General features: G+C 43.8%; 1 protein-coding gene across 2 annotated transcripts in view; it reads right to left on the reverse strand.

Moving 5' to 3' along the window:
- Positions 1-25,425, reverse strand: part of PSMF1 (proteasome inhibitor subunit 1) — a 45,392-nt gene that overhangs the window by 19,786 nt on the left and 181 nt on the right. Inside the window, exons 2-5 of one of the 2 annotated variants that reach the window (XM_061437128.1) lie at positions 19,857-20,373; positions 14,682-14,834; positions 13,074-13,156; positions 10,322-10,504 (exon numbers count right to left, since the gene is read on the reverse strand). In XM_061437128.1, coding sequence (XP_061293112.1) covers positions 10,322-10,504; positions 13,074-13,156; positions 14,682-14,834; positions 19,857-19,985 — 548 coding nt within the window. In that variant the 5' untranslated portion in view covers positions 19,986-20,373. The remainder of the gene's footprint in view (positions 1-10,321; positions 10,505-13,073; positions 13,157-14,681; positions 14,835-19,856; positions 20,374-25,425) is intronic. The other variant, XM_061437129.1, reaches the window with a different exon arrangement.

Below are 25,425 nucleotides of genomic sequence, written 5' to 3' on the forward strand. Positions count from 1 at the left end.
GAGTACATCAAGGCTGTATATTGTCACTCTGCCTATTTAACTTATATGAAGAGTACATCATGAGAAATGCTGGGCTGGATGAAGCACAAGCTAGAATCAAGATTGCCAGGAGAAATATCAATAACCTCAGATATGCAGATGACACCACCCTTATGGCAGAAAGCAAAGAAGAACTAAAGAGCCTCTTGATGAAAGTGAAAGAGGAGAGTGAAAAAGTTGGCTTAAAACTCAACATTCGGAAAACTAAGATCATGGCATCTTGTCCCATCACTTCATGGCAAGTAGATGGGGAAACAGTGTCAACAGTGGCAGACTTTAGTTTTTTGGGCTCCAAAATCACTGTAGATGGTGACTGTAGCCATGAAATTAAAAGGTCATTTCTCCTTGGAAGAAAAGCTATAACCAACCTAGACAGCATATTAAAAAGCAGAGACATTACCTTGTCAACAAAGGTCCGTCTAGTCAAGGCTATGGTTTTTCCAGTGGTCATGTATGGATGTGAGAGTTGGACTATAAAGAAAGCTGAGCACCGAAGAATTGATGCTTTTGAACTGTGGTGTTGGAAAAGACTCTTGAGAGTCCCTTGGACTGCAAAGAGATCTAACCAGTTCATCCTAAAGGAAATCAGTCATGAGTGTTCATTGGAAGGACTGATGTTGAAGCTGAAACTCCAATACTTTGGCCACCTGATGGGAAGAGCTGACTCACTGGAAAAGACCCTGATGCTGGGGAAGATTGAAGGTGGGAGGAGAAGGGGAGGACAGAGAATGAGATAGTTGGATGACATCACCGACTCAATGGACATGAGTTTGGGTAAACTCCAGGAGTTGGTGATGGACAGGGAGGCCTGGTGTGCTGCAGTCCATGGGATCTCAAAGAGTCAGACACAACTGAGTGACTGAACTGAACTGAACTACCAGATTCCCCTTATTCTCTATAAATGGGTCTGCCAGGTGGCTCAGCGGTAAAGAATTAGCCTTCAAAGCAGGAGACCTGGGTTCGATCCCTGGGTCAGGAAGATCCCCTGAAGAAGGGAATGGCTACCCACTCCAGTATTCTTGCCTGGAGAATTCTAAGGACAGCAAAGCCTGGCAGGCTACGGTTCATGGGGTCACAAAAAGTCAGACACAACTGAGTAATTAACACTTTTATTTATTGTTTTAGGTTAATACCTTAAAGAAACTATCACTTATCAAGTTTTGGTGTAATACAAAGTAGAAAATGCACAATTATTTCAAAATTACTAAACTAATCCTCTCTTTTCCAACAACTTAACTATGTTAAGGCTTAAACATAAACATTATCAGCTACAGACTAAATGCAGAAGCAGAAATGAGAATCTAGCTGACTTCTATGCCAGATATTAAGAAGATCTGCAACAATGAAAACAATGTCACTCTTCTCACTAAGTTTTTGATTTGGAAAGTATTTTCATAAAATTTGTTATTTAACACACAAGAGGTTTATTATTTTTAATGAATAAATGCATATTTAAATTTTAATTTATAATTAAGATAGTTTGGCTGTAATTGATAATATAGTAAATACTGACAGATATAACTCAAACAAACAGATCTTTTGGGTTCCTAAGTAACTTGGGGGCATGCAAGGGAGTTCCTGAGACAAAAAAATTTGAGATCTGCAAGCATAGGAAATGTAACTACAGGAAATAAAATTTTATTATATAGATGTTCATAGTATACTCTTTAAAATGAAAAATTGGACATTCTTGAAATACCCAATGGAGACTAGGCAAATTATAGCATGTATCAGCAGAATAAAATATCAGATACTAAAAAAGAATGTAAATAAAACATAAAATTAAAAAAAAATGTGGAACACAAATATTGAGAATATTTTAAAAATATGTAAAGATACAGATTGACTGGGATTAAAAAATGAATTTTGAATGACATAAGAGCTTTATATGCAAGGGTTTAGTTTTAGCAAAGCTGGTTAAACACAGGAAAAATTGATTTTTCAAAACAGAGAACAAGATTTGGGGCATACAGTTTCCTGACTGAGGACAGATGGAGCAAAGGGAAATGGGTTAGCATCATAATGACAACAAAAAAGTTAGGCTTAGATTAAAAAAAATTTCCCTCACAGATGGGCTGTTTTCAGTAATTCTTCCCGAGAGATCTCAGCAGAACAGACCTACTTTGCATCCTCAATTCTCCACTGTAATGGAATGTCCTCTCCCTCTATGCCAGCATCACACCAGCAAACCAGTATCCTCTGACAAGCTCTGGACACACGTGTCACCACACACTTACTGAAGCAAGACCTCTCAACTTCAGTTTGCATTTGGAGGTTTCCAGGTGTGGGACAGGCAACACGGTACGGACGTTCGGGGTGAGACACAGACCTGTATGCTATACCAAGGGGCCGAGGCTGCTGCTTCCTGCTCAGAACATAACCCAAGGCTGTTCAGTCCAATGGGCCCTCTGCTGACCCATTCTTTCCCTTCTTCCTGCCCTCAGGCCCTACCCTGAAATCTGGCATTGGTGGAAAAAACAAAAAGGTGACAGTGTGAGTGCCCAGTTGCCCAACACCACGGCAGTTGGTAGGGCTCTCACAGAGACGTCGTCTTTGAAGCATCTGTGCTGCAGGGGAAGGTGGCTTGCAATGGGGCGTGGAGGGAGAAGGGGACTACAGAGGCAAGACCTGTCAATTCGCTAGTGGCTGACAAAAAGCCTCCTAAACATTTGCCTCCTCTTCCAGTTCAGTGTCCTAGTCCTGGAAGATTAGCTTACTTGAGAAAGATCTCACTGGCCAGAGAGGTAGGGGATACATTTTCCTCCATAATCAGTGTGCACTCACTACACTGAACTTGTACACAAACCGATTATGTGAACTAAAACTGAAGCATGCAATGGGGAAAGCATAAGCTTCTGAGTCCCACGTAGGGGCAAAGCCCAGACCTCACCACCTTGGTTAGAAAATTCTGGCAAGTTAAGCTGCCTCCCCTTATCCATTGTCTCCCTCTCTGGAAAAGCAGGGATGCCGCTGATCTCTACGTAGGACTGTCTGGAAGGTGAGCAGCCATAAACAAAAACACTGGGGATGGCAGTCAACACATGGTGGACAGCCAAGAAATAGCAGTTTTTCCTACCCTAGATTAAGCAGTGGCCACCGTGAGGAACATGTCCTCACGATGGAAACAATGTCCATAGAGGTCCTGGGCTTAACTGCAGTTTCCCAGCACACCCTCTGGGTCAATACTCTCACACCTAAGTGGCTCCACAGCATCAAATCCTTTTCTCAGAGGAATAGGCTATGTTATTTAAAAAAAATAAAAGGTCTCTCTTCTAGGGGACCATCTAGTCATTACACCTTCAGTATTGTTCTCATCTCTGCTTGACCTGAATAAGATCCATGGAGTATTTCTTGAACATCTACTATATTCTGGTGGCTCAGACAGTAAAGCAACTGTCTACAATGCGGGAGACCTGGGTTCGATCCCTGGGTCGGGAAGATCCCCTGGAGAAGGAAATGGCAAGCCACTCCAGCACTATTGCCTGGAAAATCCCATGGACAGAGGAGCCTGGTAGGCTACAGTCCATGGGATCACAAAGAGTCGGACATGACTGAGTGACTTCACTCACTCACTCACTATATTCTGAGCAATGAGCTCAATATGACATCTATCATCATATTCCTGAGACAGCTACAATAATTCCCAAGTTGCCCATGAGAAAACCAAGGCTAACTGTTATCACTGAGACAGGCAAAGCTACAAGGCCAGGATTTGAAGCCAGTTGATCAACCTGCAAAGCCTGTACTCCTAACCACCATATGATACTCTCTCCTTGACATGAGAGGTAGGTGAGGCAGCAGAAAGAAGGGAAAGAAGTCCCACCTGCTAAAAGTGGTACACAGGAGTGATAAGCCTTGGCCCTTTGCCTCATCCCTTCCAATCCACGAGGATCCTTAGCAAGGACACCACCACCCTCTATCAGTATTCTTCAGTGATTTCCAACTGTCCATTGGGGAGATTCAGGTACATCAGGTACGCCTGGCATCAGAGTCCTTGCAAAATCTAGTCTTATCCTTCAGAGCTGTTATATCCCAGGATTCTGACATGAACTCTTTCTCAAACCAAAATTTAGAGACAACCCCATGCTTTCAGATTTTGATGCCACTGGACTGCTGGTCTCACAGCCTGGAACAACCTCCCTAGAAAGAAATCTGAGGAAATAATCCAAACACATGAAAAGGAAAAAAGAAAATGAGCCTGAGGAACACTCTTCCTCTTCCCCATGAACACACAGCTCAGGCAGCAACCCCCAAGAAGTCTTTCCTAGGCCACCGATGGGGATCTCTGTGCTAATCCCTGATAACCTGGCAGTTATATAAACTCTTATTTACTCACCTGTCTCCCATACCAGAGGGACAGCACATGCCTCAAAAGTATGGGCCCAGGCCCAGGGATCTCTGAACCCAGAGGGAAGCATTTGCTGGATAGAGAACTCATTAAAAATGTGCAAGATATAGGTCCAGGTGATAGAGATACAAAGGGCTGAAAAAGGAGGGTAAAGGGGATATGCACTTGAAAAACACCAATAATCTTGGAATTAGAGAAAAATAACCACATGGTATGGACCTAACAGAAGCAGAAGATATTAAGAAGAGGTAGCAAGAATACACAGAAGAACTATACAAAAGAGATCTTCATGACCCAAATAATCACGAGGGTATGATCACTCACCTAGAGCCAGACATCCTGGAATGTGAAGTCAAGTGGGCCTTAGGAAGCATCACTACGAACAAAGCTAGTGGAGGTGATGGAATTCCAGTGGACCTACTTCAAATCCTAAAAGATGATGCTGTGAAAGTGCTGCACTCAATATGCCAGCAAAGTTGGAAAACTCAGCAGTGGCCACAAGGCTGGAAAAGGTCAGTTTTCATTCCATTCCCAAAGAAAGGCAATGCTAAAGAATGCTCAAACTTCTGCACAGTTGCACTCATCTCACACGCTAGCAAAGTAATGCTCAAAATTCTCCAAGCCAGGCTTCAACAGTACATGAACCAAGAACTTCCACGTGTTCAAGCTGGTTTTGGAAAAGGCAGAGGAACCAGAGATCAAATTGCCAATATCCACTGGATCATCAAAAAAGCAAGAGAATTCCAGAAAAACATCTACTTCTGCTTTATTGACTATGCGAAAGCCTTTGACTATGTGGATCACAACAAACTGAAAAATTCTTCAAGAGATGGGAATACCAGACCACCTGACCTGCCTCTTGATAAATCTGTATGCAGGTCAAGAAGCAACGGTTAGAACTGGACATGGAAAAACAGATTGATTTCAAATTGGGAAAGGAGTACGTCAAGGCTGTATATTGTCACCCTACTTATTTAACTTATATGCAGAGTACATCATGAGAAATGCTGGGCTGGATGAAGCACAAGCTGGTATCAAGATGGCTGGGAGAAACATCAATAACCTCAGATATGCAGATGACACCACCCTTACGGCAGAAAGCGAAGAACTAAAGAGCCTCCTGATGAAAGTGAAAGTGGAGAGTGAAAAGTTGGCTTAAAACTCAACATTCAGAAAACGAAGATCATGGCATCTGGTCCTATCACTTTGTGGCAAACAGACGGGGAAACAGTGAAAACAGGGACAGAGTTTAGTTTTTTGGGCTCCAAGATCACTGCAGATGGTGATCTCAGCCATGAAATTAAAAGACGCTTGCTCCTTGGAAGAAAAGTTATGACCAACCTAGACTGTTTATTAAAAAGCAGAGACATTACTTTGTCAACAAAGGTCCATCTAGTCAAAGCTATGGTTTTTCCAGTAGTCATGGATGGATGTGAGAGTTGGACTATAAAGAAAGCTGAGCACCAAAGAATTGATGCTTTTGAACTGTGGTGTTGGAGAAGACTCTTGAGAGTCCCTTGGACTGCAAGTAGATCCAACCAGTCCATCCTAAAGGAAATCAGTCCTGAATGTTCATTGGAAGGACTGATGCTGAAGCTGAAATTCCAATACTTGGGCCACCTGATGCGAAAAGCTGACCCATTGGAAAAGACCCTGATGCTGGGAAAGATTGAAGGCGGGAGAAGAGGACGACAGAGCATGAGATGGTTGGAGGATATCACCAACTCAATGGAGATGAGTTTGGGTAAACTCTGGGAGTTGGTGATGGACAGGGAGGCCTGGTGTGCTGCAGTCCATGGGGTCGCAAAGAGTCAGATATGACTGAGCGACTGAACTGAACTGAACTGCATGGTAGTATTCTCAAGGATGGGGTGAATGCCTGTGCTAGTGGGCCAGGAGTTTTAGCCAACCAAAAAAAACATGAAGGGCAGGATAGGACAGGGCTGGCTCTGTCTGCAGCAGGCCTGTGCTTGGCTGGCACTATTCCTAGCCTCTATCCCCATCTTCTAGGCATAGAACAAGGCCTACATATTTCAAAATGCCTTTCGCAGCCCAAAGACTTAAAACGCAGAGATATCACTGCTGACGGAGGTCTTTACAGTCAAAGCTATGGTTTTTCCAGTAGTCATGTATGGACCTGAGAGCTGGACCATAAAGAAAGCTGAGTACCAAAGAACTGATATTTTCAAATTGTAGTGCCGGAGAAGACTCTTGAGGGTCCCTTGATTGCAAGGACATCAAAACAGTCAATCTTAAAGGAAATCAACCCTGATTATGACTATTGCTGAAGCTCCAATACTTTGACCACCTGATATGAAGAGTCAACTCACTAGAGAAGACCTTGATACTGGGAAAGACTGAAAGCAAAAAAAGGAGAAGGTGATGGCAGAGGATGCGATGGTTAGATAGCATCACCGACTCAATGGACATGAATTTGAGCAAACCCCAGGAGATAGTGGAGAACAGAGAAGCCTGGCATGGTGCAGTCCATGGGGTCGCAGAGTTACACACAACTCAGTGAATGAACAACAATGACATTGTTCTATTGACCTATGAGTCTGTCCACCTAATGTAGCTATATAATAAGCCTGAATACTGGGTATAATGATTTCTCCATCTTTATTTAATTTCAAAATTATTTTTAGCTACTCCAAACTCTTTTGCCTTTCCATATAAATTATGGAATAATCTTGCTCTATCTTCAGAAGTTTTTGTTGGGATTATGATAGGAATTGCATTAAACTACTGTATCAATTTATGGAGTATGTGACATCTTCGATGCAGAGGGAAAAGAATCCGCCTGCCAAGGCAGGAGACACAAGAGATACGGGTTCAATTCCTGGGTCGAGAAGATCCTCTGGAGTAGGAAATGGCAACCCACTACAGTATTCTTGTCTGGAAAATTCCATAGATGGAAGAGCCGGGAAGGCTACAATCCATGGGGTGGCAAAGAGTTGGACACGACTGAGCCACTAACACACAGAGTGTATCAGTTTGTGGAGTATTTGACATTTTTACTATGTTGAGTCTTCCACTCATGAACATGTGATGTTTCTCATTTAGGTCTTCTTTGATTACAGTTTTCAGCATAAAAGTCTGAAATGTTTCATCAGACTAACACCTAAGTGTAAGTAATTTTTTCAGTGTAATTTTTTCAGTAATTCTAAATGGTGGCCTGTGCTGTGCTTAGGTGTTCAGTTGTGTCCGACTCTGCGACCCCATGGACTGCAGCCCGCCAGGCTCCTCTGTACACTGAGATTCTCCAGGCAAGAGTACTGGAGTGGGTTGCCATGCCCTCCTCCAGCGAATCTTCTAAACCCAGGGATCAAACCCAGGTCTCCCACACTGTAGGCGGATTCTTTACCAGCTGAGCTAAAAGCTATTATACTGTATCTTAAACATCTATTTCCATGTGTTTATTGCTAATACAGTGAAATACAGTTGACTTTTGGATGTTGAGCTGGTATCCTACAACCTTACTAGGCTCATAATATTCTTTTTCTGGTAGATTCCTTGAGATTTTCCATGTAGACCATTATGTCAACTATGAATGTAAACTTTTATTTCTTCCTTTCTTATCTGTGTGCCTTTTCTTTTTCTTGTCTTAATGTGGTGACAAAACTTTCAGTACTATGCTGAGTAAGACTTGTGAGAGTGGATATCCTTGCCTTGTTTCTTAGGGGGAAAGACTTCAGTAACTAATTTTAAATAAATTCCTTTTGCTAGTATAATGTTAGTCTCAAAAAATATTGTTTAGGTTATTATCAAACCACTCTCCAGTTGAAGGGAAAATACAAAATCTCAATCATGGGCTATTACTATCAGTGCTCTTATAGTCTGATCCTAGGACCCTTATTTCAATTGTTATATATTCATGCTTCCAAGTAAGACAAAACTAGGACCTTTTAAAATTTTTTTGCAGCTTTACTGAGGTATTTCATGTACCACAAAATTAAGCCAGTTAACATGGTGGTTTTTAGATGTTTATAGAAAGTGCAACTACTCTAATTTTTGAATATTTTCTGCACCCTAAAAAAACACCCTGTACTCATCAGCAGTCATCCCCCATTCATGCTCTTTAATCCTTCCATCTCACCTCCTGGCAACCAAATAATCTACTTTCTGTTTCTGTGGATCTGCCTATTCTTGACATTTCACATAAATGGCTTTTTGCACTTAGCACAATGTTTTCAAGGTTCATACACGTTGTGATGTGTATCAGTATCAGTACTTCATTTTTTATTGCTCAAATATTTCCCTGTATGCATATATCACATTTATCCATTCATCAGCCGATGGACATTTAGGTTGTTTCCACTTTTAGGCTATTATGAGTAATGCTGCTATGAACATTCTTGTACAAAAGTTGTACATGAAGATGTGCACAAACCAGTAGTTTATTATTGTAGTTTTGATTTCCACTTTTTTCACGTTTATGGGCCACCTGTACACATTCCTTGGGGAAATGTCTATTCAAATCCTTTAACATTTTTGAAATTGGGTTGTCTTTTTATTACTGAAATGTAAAGTTCTCTACGTATCTATGTATCTCTAGATACAAGTCTCTTGTCAGATATATGATTTGTAAATGATGTCAAATTCAAGATAACCCCACATACAAGTGCATATCTTTTCTGGTGTAGTTATGCTCAGGCATCTACACAATGAAACAAACATTATCTTATCATTATTTACTATTTATTTCTCATTTATATTATACTTTATATGACCCCTTTTGAAATTTTGCATTTGGTAAGTTAGATTATCTATGAACTCCATTTTCAGAGAGTAAAGGAGATTTCAGAAAATATGTTTTGATACGGGAAGTAAATCTGAGACAGCTGAGAATTACTATCCACTTAGTAAGATCTAAAAGTCTTCCCCAATTTGACTGCTGTCTAGGGCTTATCCTTAAACCTTGTCAACATATTCTGGTTACATCACAGCAGAACACTGGGCTAGAGTGAGGACATCTGAACCCCCAGCTCCAGCTCTGTCTCTTTATTACTGGCTGGTGACCTTAGGCAAGTCATCTTAAATAATCAAACAAGCTATTCCCAACCTTTCAAGACTTTTTATCAATTTCCACTTTGCCCACAGAAACCAGTATTTCCAAAAATTGTCAAAGAGACTTGCCAATTACTACTTATTATAGTAATAAATTTCCCATTTAATTAATCAAAGGTATACAACTGCAACACAGAGTATTTACAATGGCAGTTAACACTTATTGAGTGCTTATTATGGCTGTACAGTGAGCCCTCCCTCTCAACCCTGCCAAGCCCACCATTACTACCGCACCATGGAGTCCAAATTGGGAAGTGCCATCTCAGCTACAGACTATGGTGTCCCTGCTCCTTGTCTTCTCTCAGAGCAAAAGTCTCCAGTCCTACATACTGCCATCCCAATCTGCAAAGATCTTAGATGTGACTTGCTCAGACCTCATGCTGTTTTGGAAAAGTTTTCACGTTGTCAAAGAGATCGGGGGCTACAATGAAGTGAAATGCAAAGAAAGGGAACACTGAGACGACATCCCCTCCAGGAACCTCCAGTATTTCTGCATCTTTGTGTTTTCCCTCAAAGCCTGATTCAGAGTCCTGTACAAACAGCTCTGGAATGAATAACTGAACCAGCTGGGCAGCAACTCTGGAGTACTACACATACACCTCAGAGGCACTGACCCTTGGGCGAGTCAGAGGCTCTATGTAGCCTCTAAAAAAGATGCATGCAGCCTTAAGATGCTGGGGTGACTAGCAGCAGTACAAGAACTCACTGCTTCACTCAGACCTCCACTTCCTATCTCCAAATACCAAGACTCTTGACAATTCCGTTGAAGAGATGTGGGGGTCCAGAGAGGGGTCAAGCAGCAGGGATGGTCATGGATAGAATCCTTCTAGAGAAGCTGGGGCTGCCCTCTATGGGCTGTGTACTCACCAGGTAGGCTGTCGGCTGGTATGTGGGTGCTGTGGGTGAATCCGGAGTGGGTCCACCTCTCTGGCAGTGGCAGGGGGAAACTCCCGGTGGGGACTTAGATTGGCTTTTTCCCACTGCTCATGAATAGGTGTAATAATCCCAGACACAATACGGGACCGAAGTTCCTCGCTGTTCTTGTAGACCCTGAAGAAAGGAGACGAGGCGTCAGCTGCTTTCAGCTGGTTGGTAACCCTGCGCACAGTATTCTGGTGGTGGTGCTGGTGGCGGCGGTGGCGACAATAGCGGCGACGGCCCTGATAGCGTTTGGACTGTTCGCAAGGGTGGGAACAGGCCGCCCGGCGGACCTGGGTAAGGGGGGCAATAGCCCGGCGTTGTCTCCGCGATTTGGGCCTAAGCTTCTTAGGCATCTGAGTTGCCCCTTCTCGTTTACCACCCCATTAGAAAGAGGTGAGGTGTAGGGGCACAGGGCCTTGACTCCTCTGGGCCCACCCCACCCCACCCTGCCCTCAGCCTCATTGTGTGTTCATCACATGTCATGGGAAGAGTCATGGAAGGCAAAGCCCCATGGGAAGGATAACCAGGTTCCTGGTCCAAGTAGGCAGGGCTCCGGGGCTTAATGTCCAATTCTGTCACTAACTCAGGGGCCTTGGAAGGCTGCTCTAGGCCTCTTTTTCTCTGTCTGTGAGAGAAAAGCCATGTGAGCTATCGCTGAAGTGTTAAGGCAGACTGAGGTAGCAGGGAGTGAGCAGGACTCTACGGAATTCCTAAAAATCTGTCATTTTAAAATGAGTCATATCCTGAGTCAAAAAACAAATCTTATGAACCAGGGACACAGAAAATAGACTGGTGGTTGCCAGTGGGAGGAAGTGGAAGAGGACTGAACTGGGAGTTTGGGATTAGCAGATGCAAACTGGTATATACAGAATGAATAAACAAGAAGGTCCTACTGTGTAGCACAGGGACCTACATTCACTACCTCGTGATAAACCATAAAGGAAAAGAATATGATATATATGTCTACATTGTATAACTGAGTCACTCTGCTATACAGCAGTAATCAACACAATACTGTAAATCAACTATACTTCAATAAAAAATAAATTAAAAAAAAAAAGCAAACCTCATAAATGTAAATCAAAACCTGAAGGAAAACAGATGTCTTTACTGGAGAGAAAGGTGGCAAATACTGTCATAATCAAGCGACCAAACTGAACCAAATCTATAAGACAGATGTCATGAGCCTGACATGAAGCACTTAGAAGAACATAGCCTCACTTACATAGAGTTCTTGTTGAAAATGTCCAACCTGAATCAAATGATAAGTTAACAATCTGAATGTTCTATATAACAACTGACCTCAAGTCTTCAAAAATAGCAATGCTAAGAAAAATAAAAGTCTAGGAAACTTCTAGATTAAAGGTAATTGAAAAGACATGAAAATAAACGCAATTTGTGATACTTGGCTGGGTTAAAAAAACAAAAACCTCAAACTGAAAACTAAAAGACTACCCAGAAAGGACACCGCTTGGATGACTGCAGAAACCTGAACACTGACTGTGTACTAAATGACATTAATGTATTAAAACTAAATTTCCTGAGTGTGATAACTGCCTTAAGGTTATACAGGAGGACATCTACATAAGAAGAAGGAGATACATGCTGAAATATTTAGGGCTTAAGGTTCATAAAGTCTGGAAATAATTCTCAGATGGCTCAAGAACAAAAAAGCATACAGAAAAAGTAAGTAAATGCAGCAAAACGTTAAAAACTGGTGAACCTAGGTGGTGGGTATATGGGTGTTCACTGTATTAGTTCTGCAAACCCTCTTTTCTGAGGGGTTGCAAATTTCAAAATAAAAAGTCAAGATAATGAGAAGACAAGTTAGACTCCAAGAAAATATTTGCAAAACACATATATGATTAATGACTGTTATCCAAAATATACAAAGAACTCCTAAAACTCAACCTTAAGAAAGCAACTTGATTAAAAAATGGATCAAAGACCTGAACAGATACCTCACCAAAGAAAATGCAAAGACAACAGAAAAGCGTATGAAAAGATATTCAACATCATATGTCATCAGGGAACTGCAAATGAAAACAAAAATGAGATACCACTACACAGCTGTTAGAACAGCCAAAATCTCAAACACTGACAAGGATGCAGACCAACAGGAACTCTCGTTTACTGCTGGTGGGAAAGCAGAATAGTACAGCTACTGAGGAAGACAGTGCAGCAGTTTCTTACGAAAGTAAACATACCCCAACACCACCAAGAATGGAATCTGGGTGATAATGGGTCAGCACAGGTTCATCAACTATAACAAATGCACCACTCTGTTGCAGGATGGTGAGAGTGCGGGGCAAGAGGGAGGTCCCAGGGAATTTGCTACACTTACTGCTCAATTTTGCTGTGACTCTAAAACTGCTGTAAAAAATAAAGTCCATTAAAACAAAAAACTGGGGAATGGAGTGTACCAGAGTAGGTACACCTTATCCTAAGAGGTCACTGGCCTGGCCCCATCTCTACCCTGCAGACTTGTGGTCTCTAAGTTGCATCATTTTATTTCACGGGGCATTTCCCACACGAATCTTCTCTTAAAATAAATTAAAAACAGAAAGAACAGAGTGCCGAGGAGAAGGATCCTTCTGTTAACCTTCCTCCATTCTCTAACACCTCAAGTCCATTCCTTACGTCTGGCCATTGATTCTCTCTTCTTTTTTCCCAGGCAAAAGCCATCGCTTAGAAATACCTGTGGAAGTCAACCAGATGTTCTGAATCGATATAATCATTCAAGTTCAGGGTCAAATCTGACACTTGCTGTGAGCCATGTTCCTAGAAAAATGAAAACAAAAAATGAGAGACTGGGGTATTTCTGGTCTAATGAGTGAGTAAGTGGGCAACTAGAGGGGAGAAGAACAATTTTATATCCAACCTAAAGAAATACACATGGGCACCAAGCGACATATGCAAGGACTATTTGTAACAGATGAAATACACACTGAGCATTTGGGGCCAACTCTTGATTTAGGAATAATGCCTTTCTGAGGCAGAGCCCAGAAAAACCTACTTCCCAAGCTCTTTTGCAGCTTGAAATCAAACATGTGAATGGGGTGCCAAATAGATGCACAACTTCAACTTGGCGGTGAGCAACATGGATAAACAGGCTGGGTAAGAAGCAGACATCTTGCCATTATGGGCCGCAGCAGAAGCACAGGGGCTACAACATCAGTGGCTCATGAAGGGGGCCCCTGGGTTGGCAGCCAGCCAGTACCTAATGCCCTGGGCTGACGGCAGCAGCACTGGTTTCCACAGCATGGTTTGGAGCAATGCCCTGGAAGCTCAGCCTTCAAACTGCTTCTCCAGCCCTTCTGACAACATGGTTATCCCAGTTCTTTTAATAAACCCAACTATTCAAATGAACCTAAAGGGATTTCGTTGTTTCAAACTAAGAATCTTGAGTGATATACGATATAAGTGATCATCAAAAGGAAGAGGGGTAAATAAATTATTGTACTATGGAATACTACATAGTGGTTAAAATGAATCAGGCATAGTCATTTGCATTGCCATGTAAAGACCTCCAAAACATATCAAGGTAAAAATGCAAAGTGCAGAACACTACAGACTGCATGATATCTTTATATGAATCCAGACAACCAGGCCAAACCTAGAGAGTCACTGCCCTCAGGGTGCTTAGAGGGCATGTTATATAGACTACAGAACATTCTGCTATAGTGGCAGAATACAAAATATTACACCAAAGCATAAATGTAATGAACTAACTGCAAACCGTGTCAAGTACCAGGCAGGAAAATAAAATGATGAAGCAGAGGCATAATTTAGATCTTTCTGACAGACTAGAGGAAGCAGTCAGGACTGACTGAACTTTCTGAGTAAGTGAAAAGAAAACAAGAGGGAGTCAGTCAGGCTAAAGGACTGTACCTGTGTGAGGCAGCAAAGGTGGAGAGAGGAAGAGCTTTCCAGGAGGGAAAATGAGAAGGATAAAGGCTTCAAGGCAGCAAAAAGCTGTGAGCCAAGCAAGTCTAAGGAACTAAAAGCCGTCCCCTAGGGCTACAGTAAGCTTTTTTTGTTTTCTCCCAAGTTGTCCCTGAATGAATCTACCTTAATTTACTTCACTATTCCTTTGTGATGGCAAGCACTTCCTTTTACAATAATAAGGAGTAGACATCTTTAAACACAAAGCATTTCTACATTTAGGGTCCTGGCCTCAGAATAAAGTTCCAGAAGTAGGATCACTAGCTAAAGGCTTCACGTACACTGAGGGCTCTTAAATGGGTTTCAAAAAGGCGATCCCAAGGTCCATTCCCAACATCAGATTCTTTGTGACTACACTCACCAGCACATTGATGATCATGCTGTTCTCCACGGTGACAGCCTTCACGAGGAGCTTTCTGGACCCATCCTTGGACTCATACCGGAGGACATACAGGTCTTTATTACTGTTCCATTCCACTGGCAGCAGTTCTGATTTCTTATCATTGGGACCCGGCTGAGAAGACACCAGAGAGGAGAAAGATCATGATTTCAGATCTGAAAAAAGGAAATTACAGATAATCTAATCCTGTTCCCTCACTTTACAGATGAGGACATGGAGGTCGGGAGAAGTAAAACGTCCAAGGTCCAACAGCAAGTGAGAGATCTGTGGTCTCTGGACTCCAGCTCCAGTGTTTCTCCCTCACTCCTGACTGCCTTTGTGACACAGCACTGGAACTTGTTTAGAAGCTACAGTCTTGGTTGAATAATCTCTCCATCTCCCTGCCAAGAATAAGGCCAGTCATCTCAAGGAATACTGTGAAATTCTAAGGACAATGTTTCTCAAAGTTTGGAATTTCAGCCAACTGCAAAGGCATCATGAAAGTAGTGACTAAAAATAGACTGTAATGACACCTCTCCAGACTACTGTAGTGGTTTAACAAAAATTATGAATAACTTTCATACAAACACAAAATACAGCATATGTACAAGATTTAAAAAAAAAGAATTATAAAATGGACAACTAGGTATCTACAACCAGCTTAAGACAAAGAACATGGCTTGAGTAGTGTACCCCTAATGAATCTCCCTCCTCTTCCCTTGTGGGTAGTCACTAGTCTGTATTTTTAAAAATTTCCTTACTTTTCCTTATAGTTATGTTACTATACACAAATCCTAAAAATAAGTTGTTTCAAATGTTTTTGAATTTTATATAAATGGCATCACTTTTGTCATTTTCATTCAATATTGTTTTGAGAGTTATCCGTAACTATAGTTGATGCACAGTGCATTCCATTGCTACATAGTTCACAGCCACATAATGCACCATGGTATGAATATGCTGCAAGTTACACTCCCTTGATGGATATGTGGGGTGTTTCCAACTTATCTGTTATGCTATTATAAATAACGCTGCTATGAACGCTCTTGTACACAGGTTAGCTCACACATCTCCTAGTAACATAGAAATGAACTTCTATAAAATATATCTAGGGGAAGAACTTTTAATTTATAAGATAAAGTCAATTGTTTGCCAAAGTACGGATTTACACTCTCATGAGCAATGTATCCAAGTTCTTGTTTCAAGTGGTCAGCAACATGCTACTGTCCAACTTAAAATATTTTTGCCAACCAAATGGATGTAAAAATGCATCACTGGGAGTTGTGATGTTCTCCTTTCTTAAAAGAAAAACAAACCCAAGGACTTTCCTTTTACACACTAATGTTTGTGACATAGTTCTCAAACTATTTCTATGGAAAAACCCAAAACCTGATTTCCAGATGGGAAAAGATTTCTTAAACAAGGTCCACAAAAGAAAAAAATGCTATCTTTGACACTGCTCATAATTTAAAGCTTCCGATCAATAACCGCTACTACTAACGAAGTGAACAGGCAGCCACAGGCTAGGATGAGCTATGTGCCATGGCTGCAAATGAAGAAGAATCAATACCTAGTACAAAAAGGGAATGCCTGAAAAATGAACTATAAAAATTGATAATCCACTTGAAAAACTGGCAAAAGGTAAGAGCAACTAACTCTGTATAAAGGGTTGTTCAACTTTACTAGCATTCAGAGATACCAGGATCCATCCATCCGACTGCTATTATCCGTTTTTCTATTTTTTGCCAGGTGTTTGTGTGGGTGTAAGGAGAATGGCAACCTCTAAGTACTGCTGGAGGCTGTTCATATTCATACAACACCCTTTGGAGAGCAATTTGGTAATATTTAGTGCCATCAGATAAGCCAATACCCCAAGACCTTAAACCTCCACTCCTAAAAGAAATTCTGTACACAGAGGCACAGGGAATATGACAAGGGCTTGTTGGGGGCACCAAAGGGGAGGCAAATTGCACAATATGCCCATAGTACAGCAGTGAGAAGAGACAACTAGATCTAATTGCAGTATTATAGGTAAAAATAAACAACATGACAAACTTTTTTAAAAAATGAGATTTACAGTTGGGTACCATTTATGTAAAAAGAATAATTAAAACACATGAAAAAAACCATCTATATTATTTTCATGGATGCATATGTCTATAGCTAAACACAGAGCAAGTGGACTGGGAAGATCTGTATTCACGAGACTATAGTGGGAAGGAGTGGGACCAAAGATGAAGAACAACAACAACACACAAAGGTCTAAGCACACAAACCTCACAGATACCAAGGACAACGGGAAGCCAAGAATAGAGACTGTGGGCCTCTCCTCTTTGGTCACCTCTAGGCCTTGTAAATCAAATGAGCAAAGTGGTGCCAAATAAAATTCAAGATGTTGCAACTGACCTGGTTTCAAACCTGGCTAAATGACAAGGAAACTCACAGGCCTGAAGCAGGGAAATGAAAGTGACAGAAAACAAAAGTGAAACTTATCAGCCAACTCTGCTTAAGAAATTATCCCCTCACCCCCAGCTGGGTAAATTTCCTGTAACACGTGTAGTGTCCTGGATTTATGGTTTACTTTGGAAGCCAAGAATTTGATAATATGACTTGTCTTTGTTGTATCAAGGGCCTCTGAATTTATATTTCTACTCTCCATGTACAGCATTCAACCTACCAGAATTTCTTCCTGGAATATATGTAACTGGGCCTGCTCACTGCCCCATAACATCTGGCTTCCAGAGCAAGAGACACTACTGGGGTCTGGCGGGGCTGATACCTCTCATTGCAGCAGAACCAGTGCTCCCAAGCTCAGCGCCTGCCCTGATAAGGGAAAACAGGTGGGACTGAAAGAGACTGGCCTTGGTGATATCAAGTCAAACATGGCATTCAACTGCCTTTTGGACTAGGACATCAATATCAGACCTCCCAAAGAGCTACAACTGGAAAGTAGCCAAAGTACATGGTTGTGTAGTTTAACTGGCTTGGATGAAAAAAATCTAAGAGCTAAGAGGGGGCTGTGGCAACCCACTCCAGTATTCTTGCCTGGGGTATCCCATGGACAGAGGGGCCCAGCAGGCTACAGTCCACGGGGTAGCAGAGTTAGACATGACTTTACAACTAAACAACAAGAGGGAGCTGAGAATTGTCCAAGGTCATGGTAAGTCAGGTGCAGAGCTGGGTTTGGCATTCAGAGCTCCTGGTTGCCTGTGTTATGGCTAAAGATGCCCACCCCACAATGTAAAGATAGCTGTCCCCTTAGGCAAAATCCTGGGGCTGGAAGTATTCTTTAATGGCCGTGAGTGCATCCCAGTATCCCTGGGCTAAAATGTGTCTCAAAAAGATCATTTCAGGCATTTTTCTCTTTTGTCATAATCCTTAAATTCCTACAACAGAACACAAAATCCTCGAATTCAAGCCTGTGGCCATCTCTATTCCCTGGCCACCTAAACGACCTGACAGAGCTATAAAGTTCTTACGAGGTGTGGTGCTGACTTCAAGAAAGAAATCCAAACTCAATACTGAATTTTTGATTGAAAATGCATTGTTCTTCTAATCAAGTTTTATGTACACAGTTTTCCTGAACCAGAGAATATAGAACCAAAGAGAAAAGGAGACAATTTAGCTTTCTATTTAACTGTCAACATAGTAAATGATCAAGTACACAATTTCAGGACCTTCCTCTCTCTCTTATCACCCCTAGAAGGGTGGGAAGCAGGAGGCGGCTGCTTCAGACAAACATTCTCTGAACTTTGCAAACACTGCTGGTCTCAGCTGAGTCTGCGGGCCCCACGCTGGAAAACTAAAACCTCTCTTGAATAAACTAATAGGAAAGATACTCCTCCAAAAGGCTTCTACTCTGAATGAAAGTAAACGCAGAAGTGAGAGGACGACAAGCACAACCTGAGCCCCAGAAGCATTTAAGGGCAGAGAGAAGCAAAAATACACCACGCTTTAGTGCGCAACACAAACACCCATCCCCCAGGGGCACATGCTTGACCTAGCACTGGAGTGGACAGACAGACAGTGGGTAATGCTTTCCAATTCCCCATGTGCACTCTCCTGGGGCCTCCCCCAAGAGGTCTGGAGCCAGCAACTTTTTCTGTTTTGCATGAACTCAACATGTGGCATGGTAAACAGAGTGCACCTCTGAGATTCAGTCAGGGATCTTTTTTTAAAGCAAATCATGTTCTTTCTTAAAACTTGGAAGCCTGGAGTACAGACAGGGGAAAGCTGGCGGTTAGGAGCAGGCAATGATCCACACAGACTGAGGTCTCTAAGCTGTCAAAGAGTCTCCAACAGAGTTGCTGGCAGGATTTGCGCACGAAGAGGTCGAGGTCAGTGCTCACAGGAAGCTGATGTGTACAATGACCCTGCGGGGGAGAGCCACAGGGAAGGGGCAGGGAAGATGGGAGAATGCTACAGCAAAGAATCAAGTGAGGCAGGCTGGCACCGGCAGTCCTGGGGCTCTGTGGGGACTGGCAACAAGGCCCCCAGCTGTAAGAGGCAGAGTCTGAGAATGGGAGAGCAGGAGGGGCTGCTTCTGCAGGGACAGCTATGGTGAAGGACAGTTTAATTGGCCTTCACACCCAGGATGCATGTGTGTACATGTTGGGGAGGTGGTTGCTGGCCCGGAGCCTGAGGTCAAGATGACAACGGTGAGTGGGCAGCACGGGGCCCTGCAGTGTAGAGTGAAGGGTGTCGAGCCCTCTGCTCTTGACTGGAGCTGAGTCCAAGCGCTCCCCTATACTGGTGTCCCTCTATACGGTGCTTGGATCCAGGTGAACGCTCCAGTACAGTAGGAGGGTGGTACTGAATACAGCCCTCACCCCGGGTAGGTGAGGAGTGCTCAAGGGAGCTTATTACCCCCGTCTCGGTGCCAGAGGGCAAAATCCCAGCCTGGGAGAACGCCAGCCGGTGCTGGAGCGAGTTTCTGACCATGGGTTTTCAAATCACGTTGTGCCAGCTAGAATGCAACAGTAGAGCACCTCCCTGAGCCGCAGAGTACAGGTACCAAAACTGTCATGAGCCTCAGGGCCCGGACCTGGGAAGGGGGAAGGTCGGGCACTCTGGACCAGGCCTCCGGGATCTGGATTCGGGCAGAAGACGCCTCCCGCCTCCACAATGGTCCCACGCCACCCTGGCTCCGTGGCGTACCTGGTCGCCGGCACCCAAGCCGTAGTAGCCGTGCGTGACCACCTCCCAGTGCAGGAAGCAGACAAGCGCGTCCTGCGCGCAGGTGATGGCCGGCGCCGCCGACGCGAACAGTACCTCCAAGCCAGCCATGGGCGACCCTGGCTTCTGCGGGCGGAGGAAGGGAGGAAGAAAGTGCGGTGAGCCGACAAGGCCCTCACAACACTGCTGACTCCTCTCCGCTACTCCGCAGGTAGTGGTCTAATGTCAACCTGCGCGACCAAAATGGAGACGCCCAGAGGCGGGGGTGTGGCCACCGGAAGTAACTTCCAACTCCCGCGCTACCGCGCGAGAGCGCCCGGCTGGAAACAGAAGGAAGACTCCTAAAGGTTCCGTCAGGCAGAACATGGGCAGGGCAGGACCCCTGGGAGCGAGGTCCTTCAAAGTTGGGATCTTCATCTTCTCTGTAGGTGGTAGATGTACTACACGTAGGTTGTGGCATCGTTGAAGAGAGGCTACCTTTGTTTTGAGTCACAGACTTCTGCAAAATAGGGTGGGCGTATGCTGGTAGGAGAAGAGATTACGAAATAAGATTAAAACATTTTCGTAGTAATAGTCGGCACTTAATGCAGTGCTTCGGAGAAGGCAATGGCACCCCACTCCAGTATTCCTGCCTGGAAAATCCCGTGGACGGAGGAGCCGGGTAGGCTGCAGTCCATGGGGTCGCTACGAGTCGGATACGACTGAACGATTTCACTTTCACTTTTCACTTTCATGCATTGGAGAAGGCAATGGTAACCCACTCCAGTGTTCTTGCCTGGAGAATCCCAGGGACGGGGAGCCTGGTGGGCTGCCGTCTATGGGGTCACACAGAGTCGAACACGACTGAAGTGACTTAGCAGCAGCAGCAGCAGCAATGCAGTGCTTGCTCCATGGAACGTTATTGTAAATGTTTTACTTGTATTAATTTACTTAACCCTCAAGACTGAACCCTATAAAGTTGGTATTTGATAGCTCTATTTTGCAGATGGGTAAACAGACACACGGGGCTTCCCGGGTGGCTCAGTGGTAAAGAATCTGCCTACCAAGCAGGAGAGGCGGGTTCTATCCCTCGGTCCGGAATATTCCCTGGAGAAGGAAATGGTAACCCACTCCAGTATTCTTGCCTGGGAAATCCCATGGACACAGGTGTCTGGTAGGCTACAGCCCATGGGATCGCAAAAGAGTAGAACACTTTTAGTGTTCTACACAACGATTTAGTGACTGCACAACGCAACAAACACACACAGAAGAGTGTATTTGACCAAGATGAGTGAACAATAGAGATGGTACTGCAATCTAGCAGTCTGGCTCATTGGATAACATTTATTAAATGTTTATTGTGTGCTGGATCCTGGGTGAAAAACTTCGTATCATTCTATCAAATGTTTTATGAAGTATGTTCCATTATCATTCCCATTTTGCAAATTTAGCTCAGATGGAAAAGAATCTGCCTGCAATGCGGGAGGCCTGGGTTCCATCCCTGGGTTGGGAAGGTCCCCTGGAGAAGGGAATGGCAACCCACTCCAGTGTTCCTGCCTGAAAAATCCCATGGACAGAGGAGTCTGGCGAGCTATAGTCCACGGGGTCTCAAAGAGTTGAACACAACTGAGAGACTAACACTTTCATTTTTCACTTGGAAAATGGAAGCTGCTTCTCCCAAGAAGACACAACTGCTGAATGCAGAGCTGATCTACTTCCAAATGTCAGTCATTTATTTGACTGTCTTCTTCCTGATTTGTACCACTTACTGTTTTTACTCAAATAAATTTAGTTTTCTGGTCCCAGTCAGCACCCTCCTGCAAGCCACCATCATCCCCCACTTGAATGTCTGCACCAACCACTAAATTGCCTTACTCCATCTCTGACTCCTAAAAGTCTGTTCTACACTCTGCCACTAGAGATCCTGTTAGAATACACACCAGATCACATCCCTCTGCTTGAAACCTCCCGGGATTCCCATCACTCAAAAGAAAAGTAAGTCCTTCCCCTGGGTCTGCAGGAACCATCATCTGATATGCTTTCCCCACCCTCACCTCTCTCTTAGACATTAACTCCTTCAACTCCCCTCTCATCCTCTGCACTCCTGACTGTAGTAACCTTGACTTCCCTCGCCTTTCACACCCACATCTGATCCAACTTTACCCTCAGAATGTGTTCTGTATCTAGTCCCTTCCTCTCACCCCCACTGCCTCCCCCTGGACTGCTCTTTCCACAAAGACCTGCATGGTTTATGCCTTCATTTTAGGTGACTCCTTCCCTCACCTCCTCTCAGCCTCAGCAGAGGGCTTCCCTGACATCCCAGCTAAATAATATCCTATTTTAACCCCTTTATTGTTCAGTCATTCAGTCATATCTGACTCTTTGCGACCCTATGGACTGCAGCACCCCAGGCTTCCCTGTCCATCACCATCTCTTGGAGCTTGCTGAAACTCATGTCCATTAAGTTGGCGATGCCATCAAACCATCTCGTCCTCTGTTGTCCCCTTCTGCTCCTGCCTTCTATCTTTTCCAGCATCAAAGTCTTTTCCAGTGAGTCAGCTCTTCGCATCAGGTGGCCAAAATACTGGAGCTTCAGCATCAGTTCTTCCAATGAATATTCAGGGTTGATTTCCTTTAGAATTGACTAGTTTGATCTCCTTGCAGTCCAAGGGACACTTAAGTCTTCTTCAATACCACAGTTGGAAAGCATCGATTGTTCGGCACTCAGCCATCTTTATGGTCCAACTCTCACATCCATTCATGACTACTGGAAAAACCATAGCTTTGACTATACAGACCTTTGTCCGTAAAGTAATGTCTCTGCTTTTTAATATGCTTTTCAATATGTCTAGCTTTGTCATAGCTTTATTTAATCCCTTACCTTGCTGTCTTTCCTGCAAAGCTTTAATCATAACCTGACACTATGCTAAATATTTATTTGCTTAATAATTTGATGACTGGCTTGCCACTAAACTGTGACAAGGGAGAAGGGACCATGTCTGTCTAGTGCACAGGTGTAATTTAATGCTTCCCTGGTTCAATATATACTTATTGTAATGAATGAATGAATGGTGAATGAATGAAATATTGGCCTGGGCTTAGCCCAGTGGGGCCAATTTCACCCTTTTGAAATCCACTATCCATTTTGTTAGCTGGCCCAGTACTTCTCCAAATTTTGTGTTCTTGGGGTTTCCCTGGGATGCCCAGGTTCTTGAATCCCATTTGCAGAGATTCTGGTTGAGCATGTCTGAGGCAGAGTGCAGGTAGGTCAAACACATGTTCAGATCAGATCAGTTGCTCAGTCGTGTCCGACTCTTTGCAACCCCATGAATCGCAGCACGCCAGGCCTACCTGTCCATCACCAACTACCGGAGTTCACTGAGACTCACGTCCATTGAGTCAGTGATGCCATCCAGCCATCTCATCCTCTGTCGTCCCCTTCTCCTCTTGCCCCCAATCCCTCCCAGCATCAGAGTCTTTTCCAATGAGTCAACTCTTCGCATGAGGTGGCCAAAGTACTGGAGTTTCAGCTTTAGCACCATTCCTTCCAAAGAAATCCCAGGGCTGATCTCCTTTAGAATGGACTGGTTGGATCTCCTTGCAGTCCAAGGGACTCTCAAGAGTCTCCTCCAACACCGCAGTTCAAAAGCATCAATTCTTCGCCTCTCAGCCTTCTTCACAGTCCAACTCTCATATCCATACATGACCACAGGAAAAACCATAGCCTTGACTAGATGAACCTTTGTTGGCAAAGTAATGTCTCTGCTTTTGAATATGCTATCTAGGTTGGTCATAACTTTCCTTCCAAGGAGTAAGCGTCTTTTAATTTCATGGCTGCAATCACCACCTGCAGTGATTTTGGAGCCCAGAAAAATTAAGTCTGACACTGTTTCCACTGTTTCCCCATCTATTTCCCATGAAGTGATGGGACCAGATGCCATGATCTTCGTTTTCTGAATGTTGAGCTTTAAGCCAACTTTTTCACTCTCCACTTTCACTTTCATCAAGAGGCTTTTTAGTTCCTCTTCACTTTCTGCCATAAGGGTGGTGTCATCTGCATATCTGAGGTTATTGATATTTCTCCCGGCAATCTTGATTCCAGCTTGTGTTTCTTCCAGTCCAGCGTTTCTCATGATGTACTCTGCATAGAAGTTAAATAAACAGGGTGACAATATACAGCCTTGATGTACTCCTTTTCCTATTTGGAACCAGTCTGTTGTTCCATGTCCAGTTCTCACTGTTGCTTCCTGACCTGAGTACAAATTTCTCAAGAGGCAGGTTGGGTGGTGCTAAAGCTGATGACCATGGAACTCCTGACGTGTATTGGCAGTGCTGCCAGTGACATAAAGCTACTTGCCCTTTGCACTGAGAAATGTTGCACTTGCAAGCTTCCTACTTTTGCTTACTGTATCCCTTCTGCAGTGTCCTTCCCCATTATTGAAAATTCTCACCTATTCATTCATTCACTAATTTACAAAACCTCAGTAGGCTGGATCACCACGAATAGTGATGCAAGCTGTGCACTGCACAAAAGTAGCAGCCCCGTTCCTAAGTGTCTACTATGAGTCAGGCCCAGATAACCAAGCCTTAGTTCCTGCCTTTATGGAGCTCACTGTCTAGTGGTTAAAAAAATGACAGAGATAACCCAGTGTGAAAACTGCCATGGCAGAGGGGCACCTGGAGGACTGTACCAGGCAGCTGGTACTGTGTGATTGGCGGGTCACTGTTGCATGAGTAAGACCTTCCCCCATCTCCTCTGCTCACAGTCAATTACTCTCTGTTAGTGCAGGTAGCCTCAGTGGGGTGCCAAAGGGTGGGCATGGACAGTGAGATCTATCATGTTCAGTGGGGAAGAGAATTTTATCATTGAAGTTGGTTAGAATGACTGGTTCATGGTGATAAGAAAAGTAGACTGGTTGTTGGTCCATTATATTACTGCTTGTAAGTGTTTTAAAGGCAAAGTCCCCACCACCTCCACCATTGCCTGAACCTGGGTAGATGGCTCCCCTTGGTTTGGCCGTTGCTTTGCATACAATTGGTTACAGCTCACAGAACTTTGTTTCCTTGTGATACATCATCCCTGTTAGCTTGGGTTCCCACAGAAGCCAGCCTGAGATGAGGATTTGAGTGGTTTACTGGGGGGCTGATTCCAGGAAATAGCAGTAAGGGAGTAGAGAAGTGAGACAGGGAATGGAAGGGAGCCAATGTATGTTATGTGCTCATGCCAGGATGCTACCTGTGGGCACCTGAAGCTCAGTCCTGCCAGGCAACTCTGGGAAGCAGTGTAGGACATGTCTCAGAGTTGTTTCAGTTGAAGGCGAGGCAACCGGGGTGTTTTGTTCACTCACTCCGATCTGCCACAGTTCAAGGTCTGTGGGCCAGCAGCCAGCATGGAGTAGGCACTAGCATCTGGGTATTGAAAGAATGAAGTGAGTTCTATCTCTTGCACTAGGCTGGGAATCCCTTGAGACCAGGATTGTCTTCCATTCACACTGGATCCTGGGGTCCTCCAGGGTCCTCCATGAATGGGAGCAAATGGGGGAATCCTCTGGGGCTGAAGGTTGTCTGTGCC

The sequence above is a fragment of the Bos javanicus genome, chromosome 13 (genome assembly GCF_032452875.1).
Source record: "Bos javanicus breed banteng chromosome 13, ARS-OSU_banteng_1.0, whole genome shotgun sequence".
NCBI classification, from domain to species: Eukaryota; Metazoa; Chordata; class Mammalia; order Artiodactyla; family Bovidae; genus Bos; species Bos javanicus.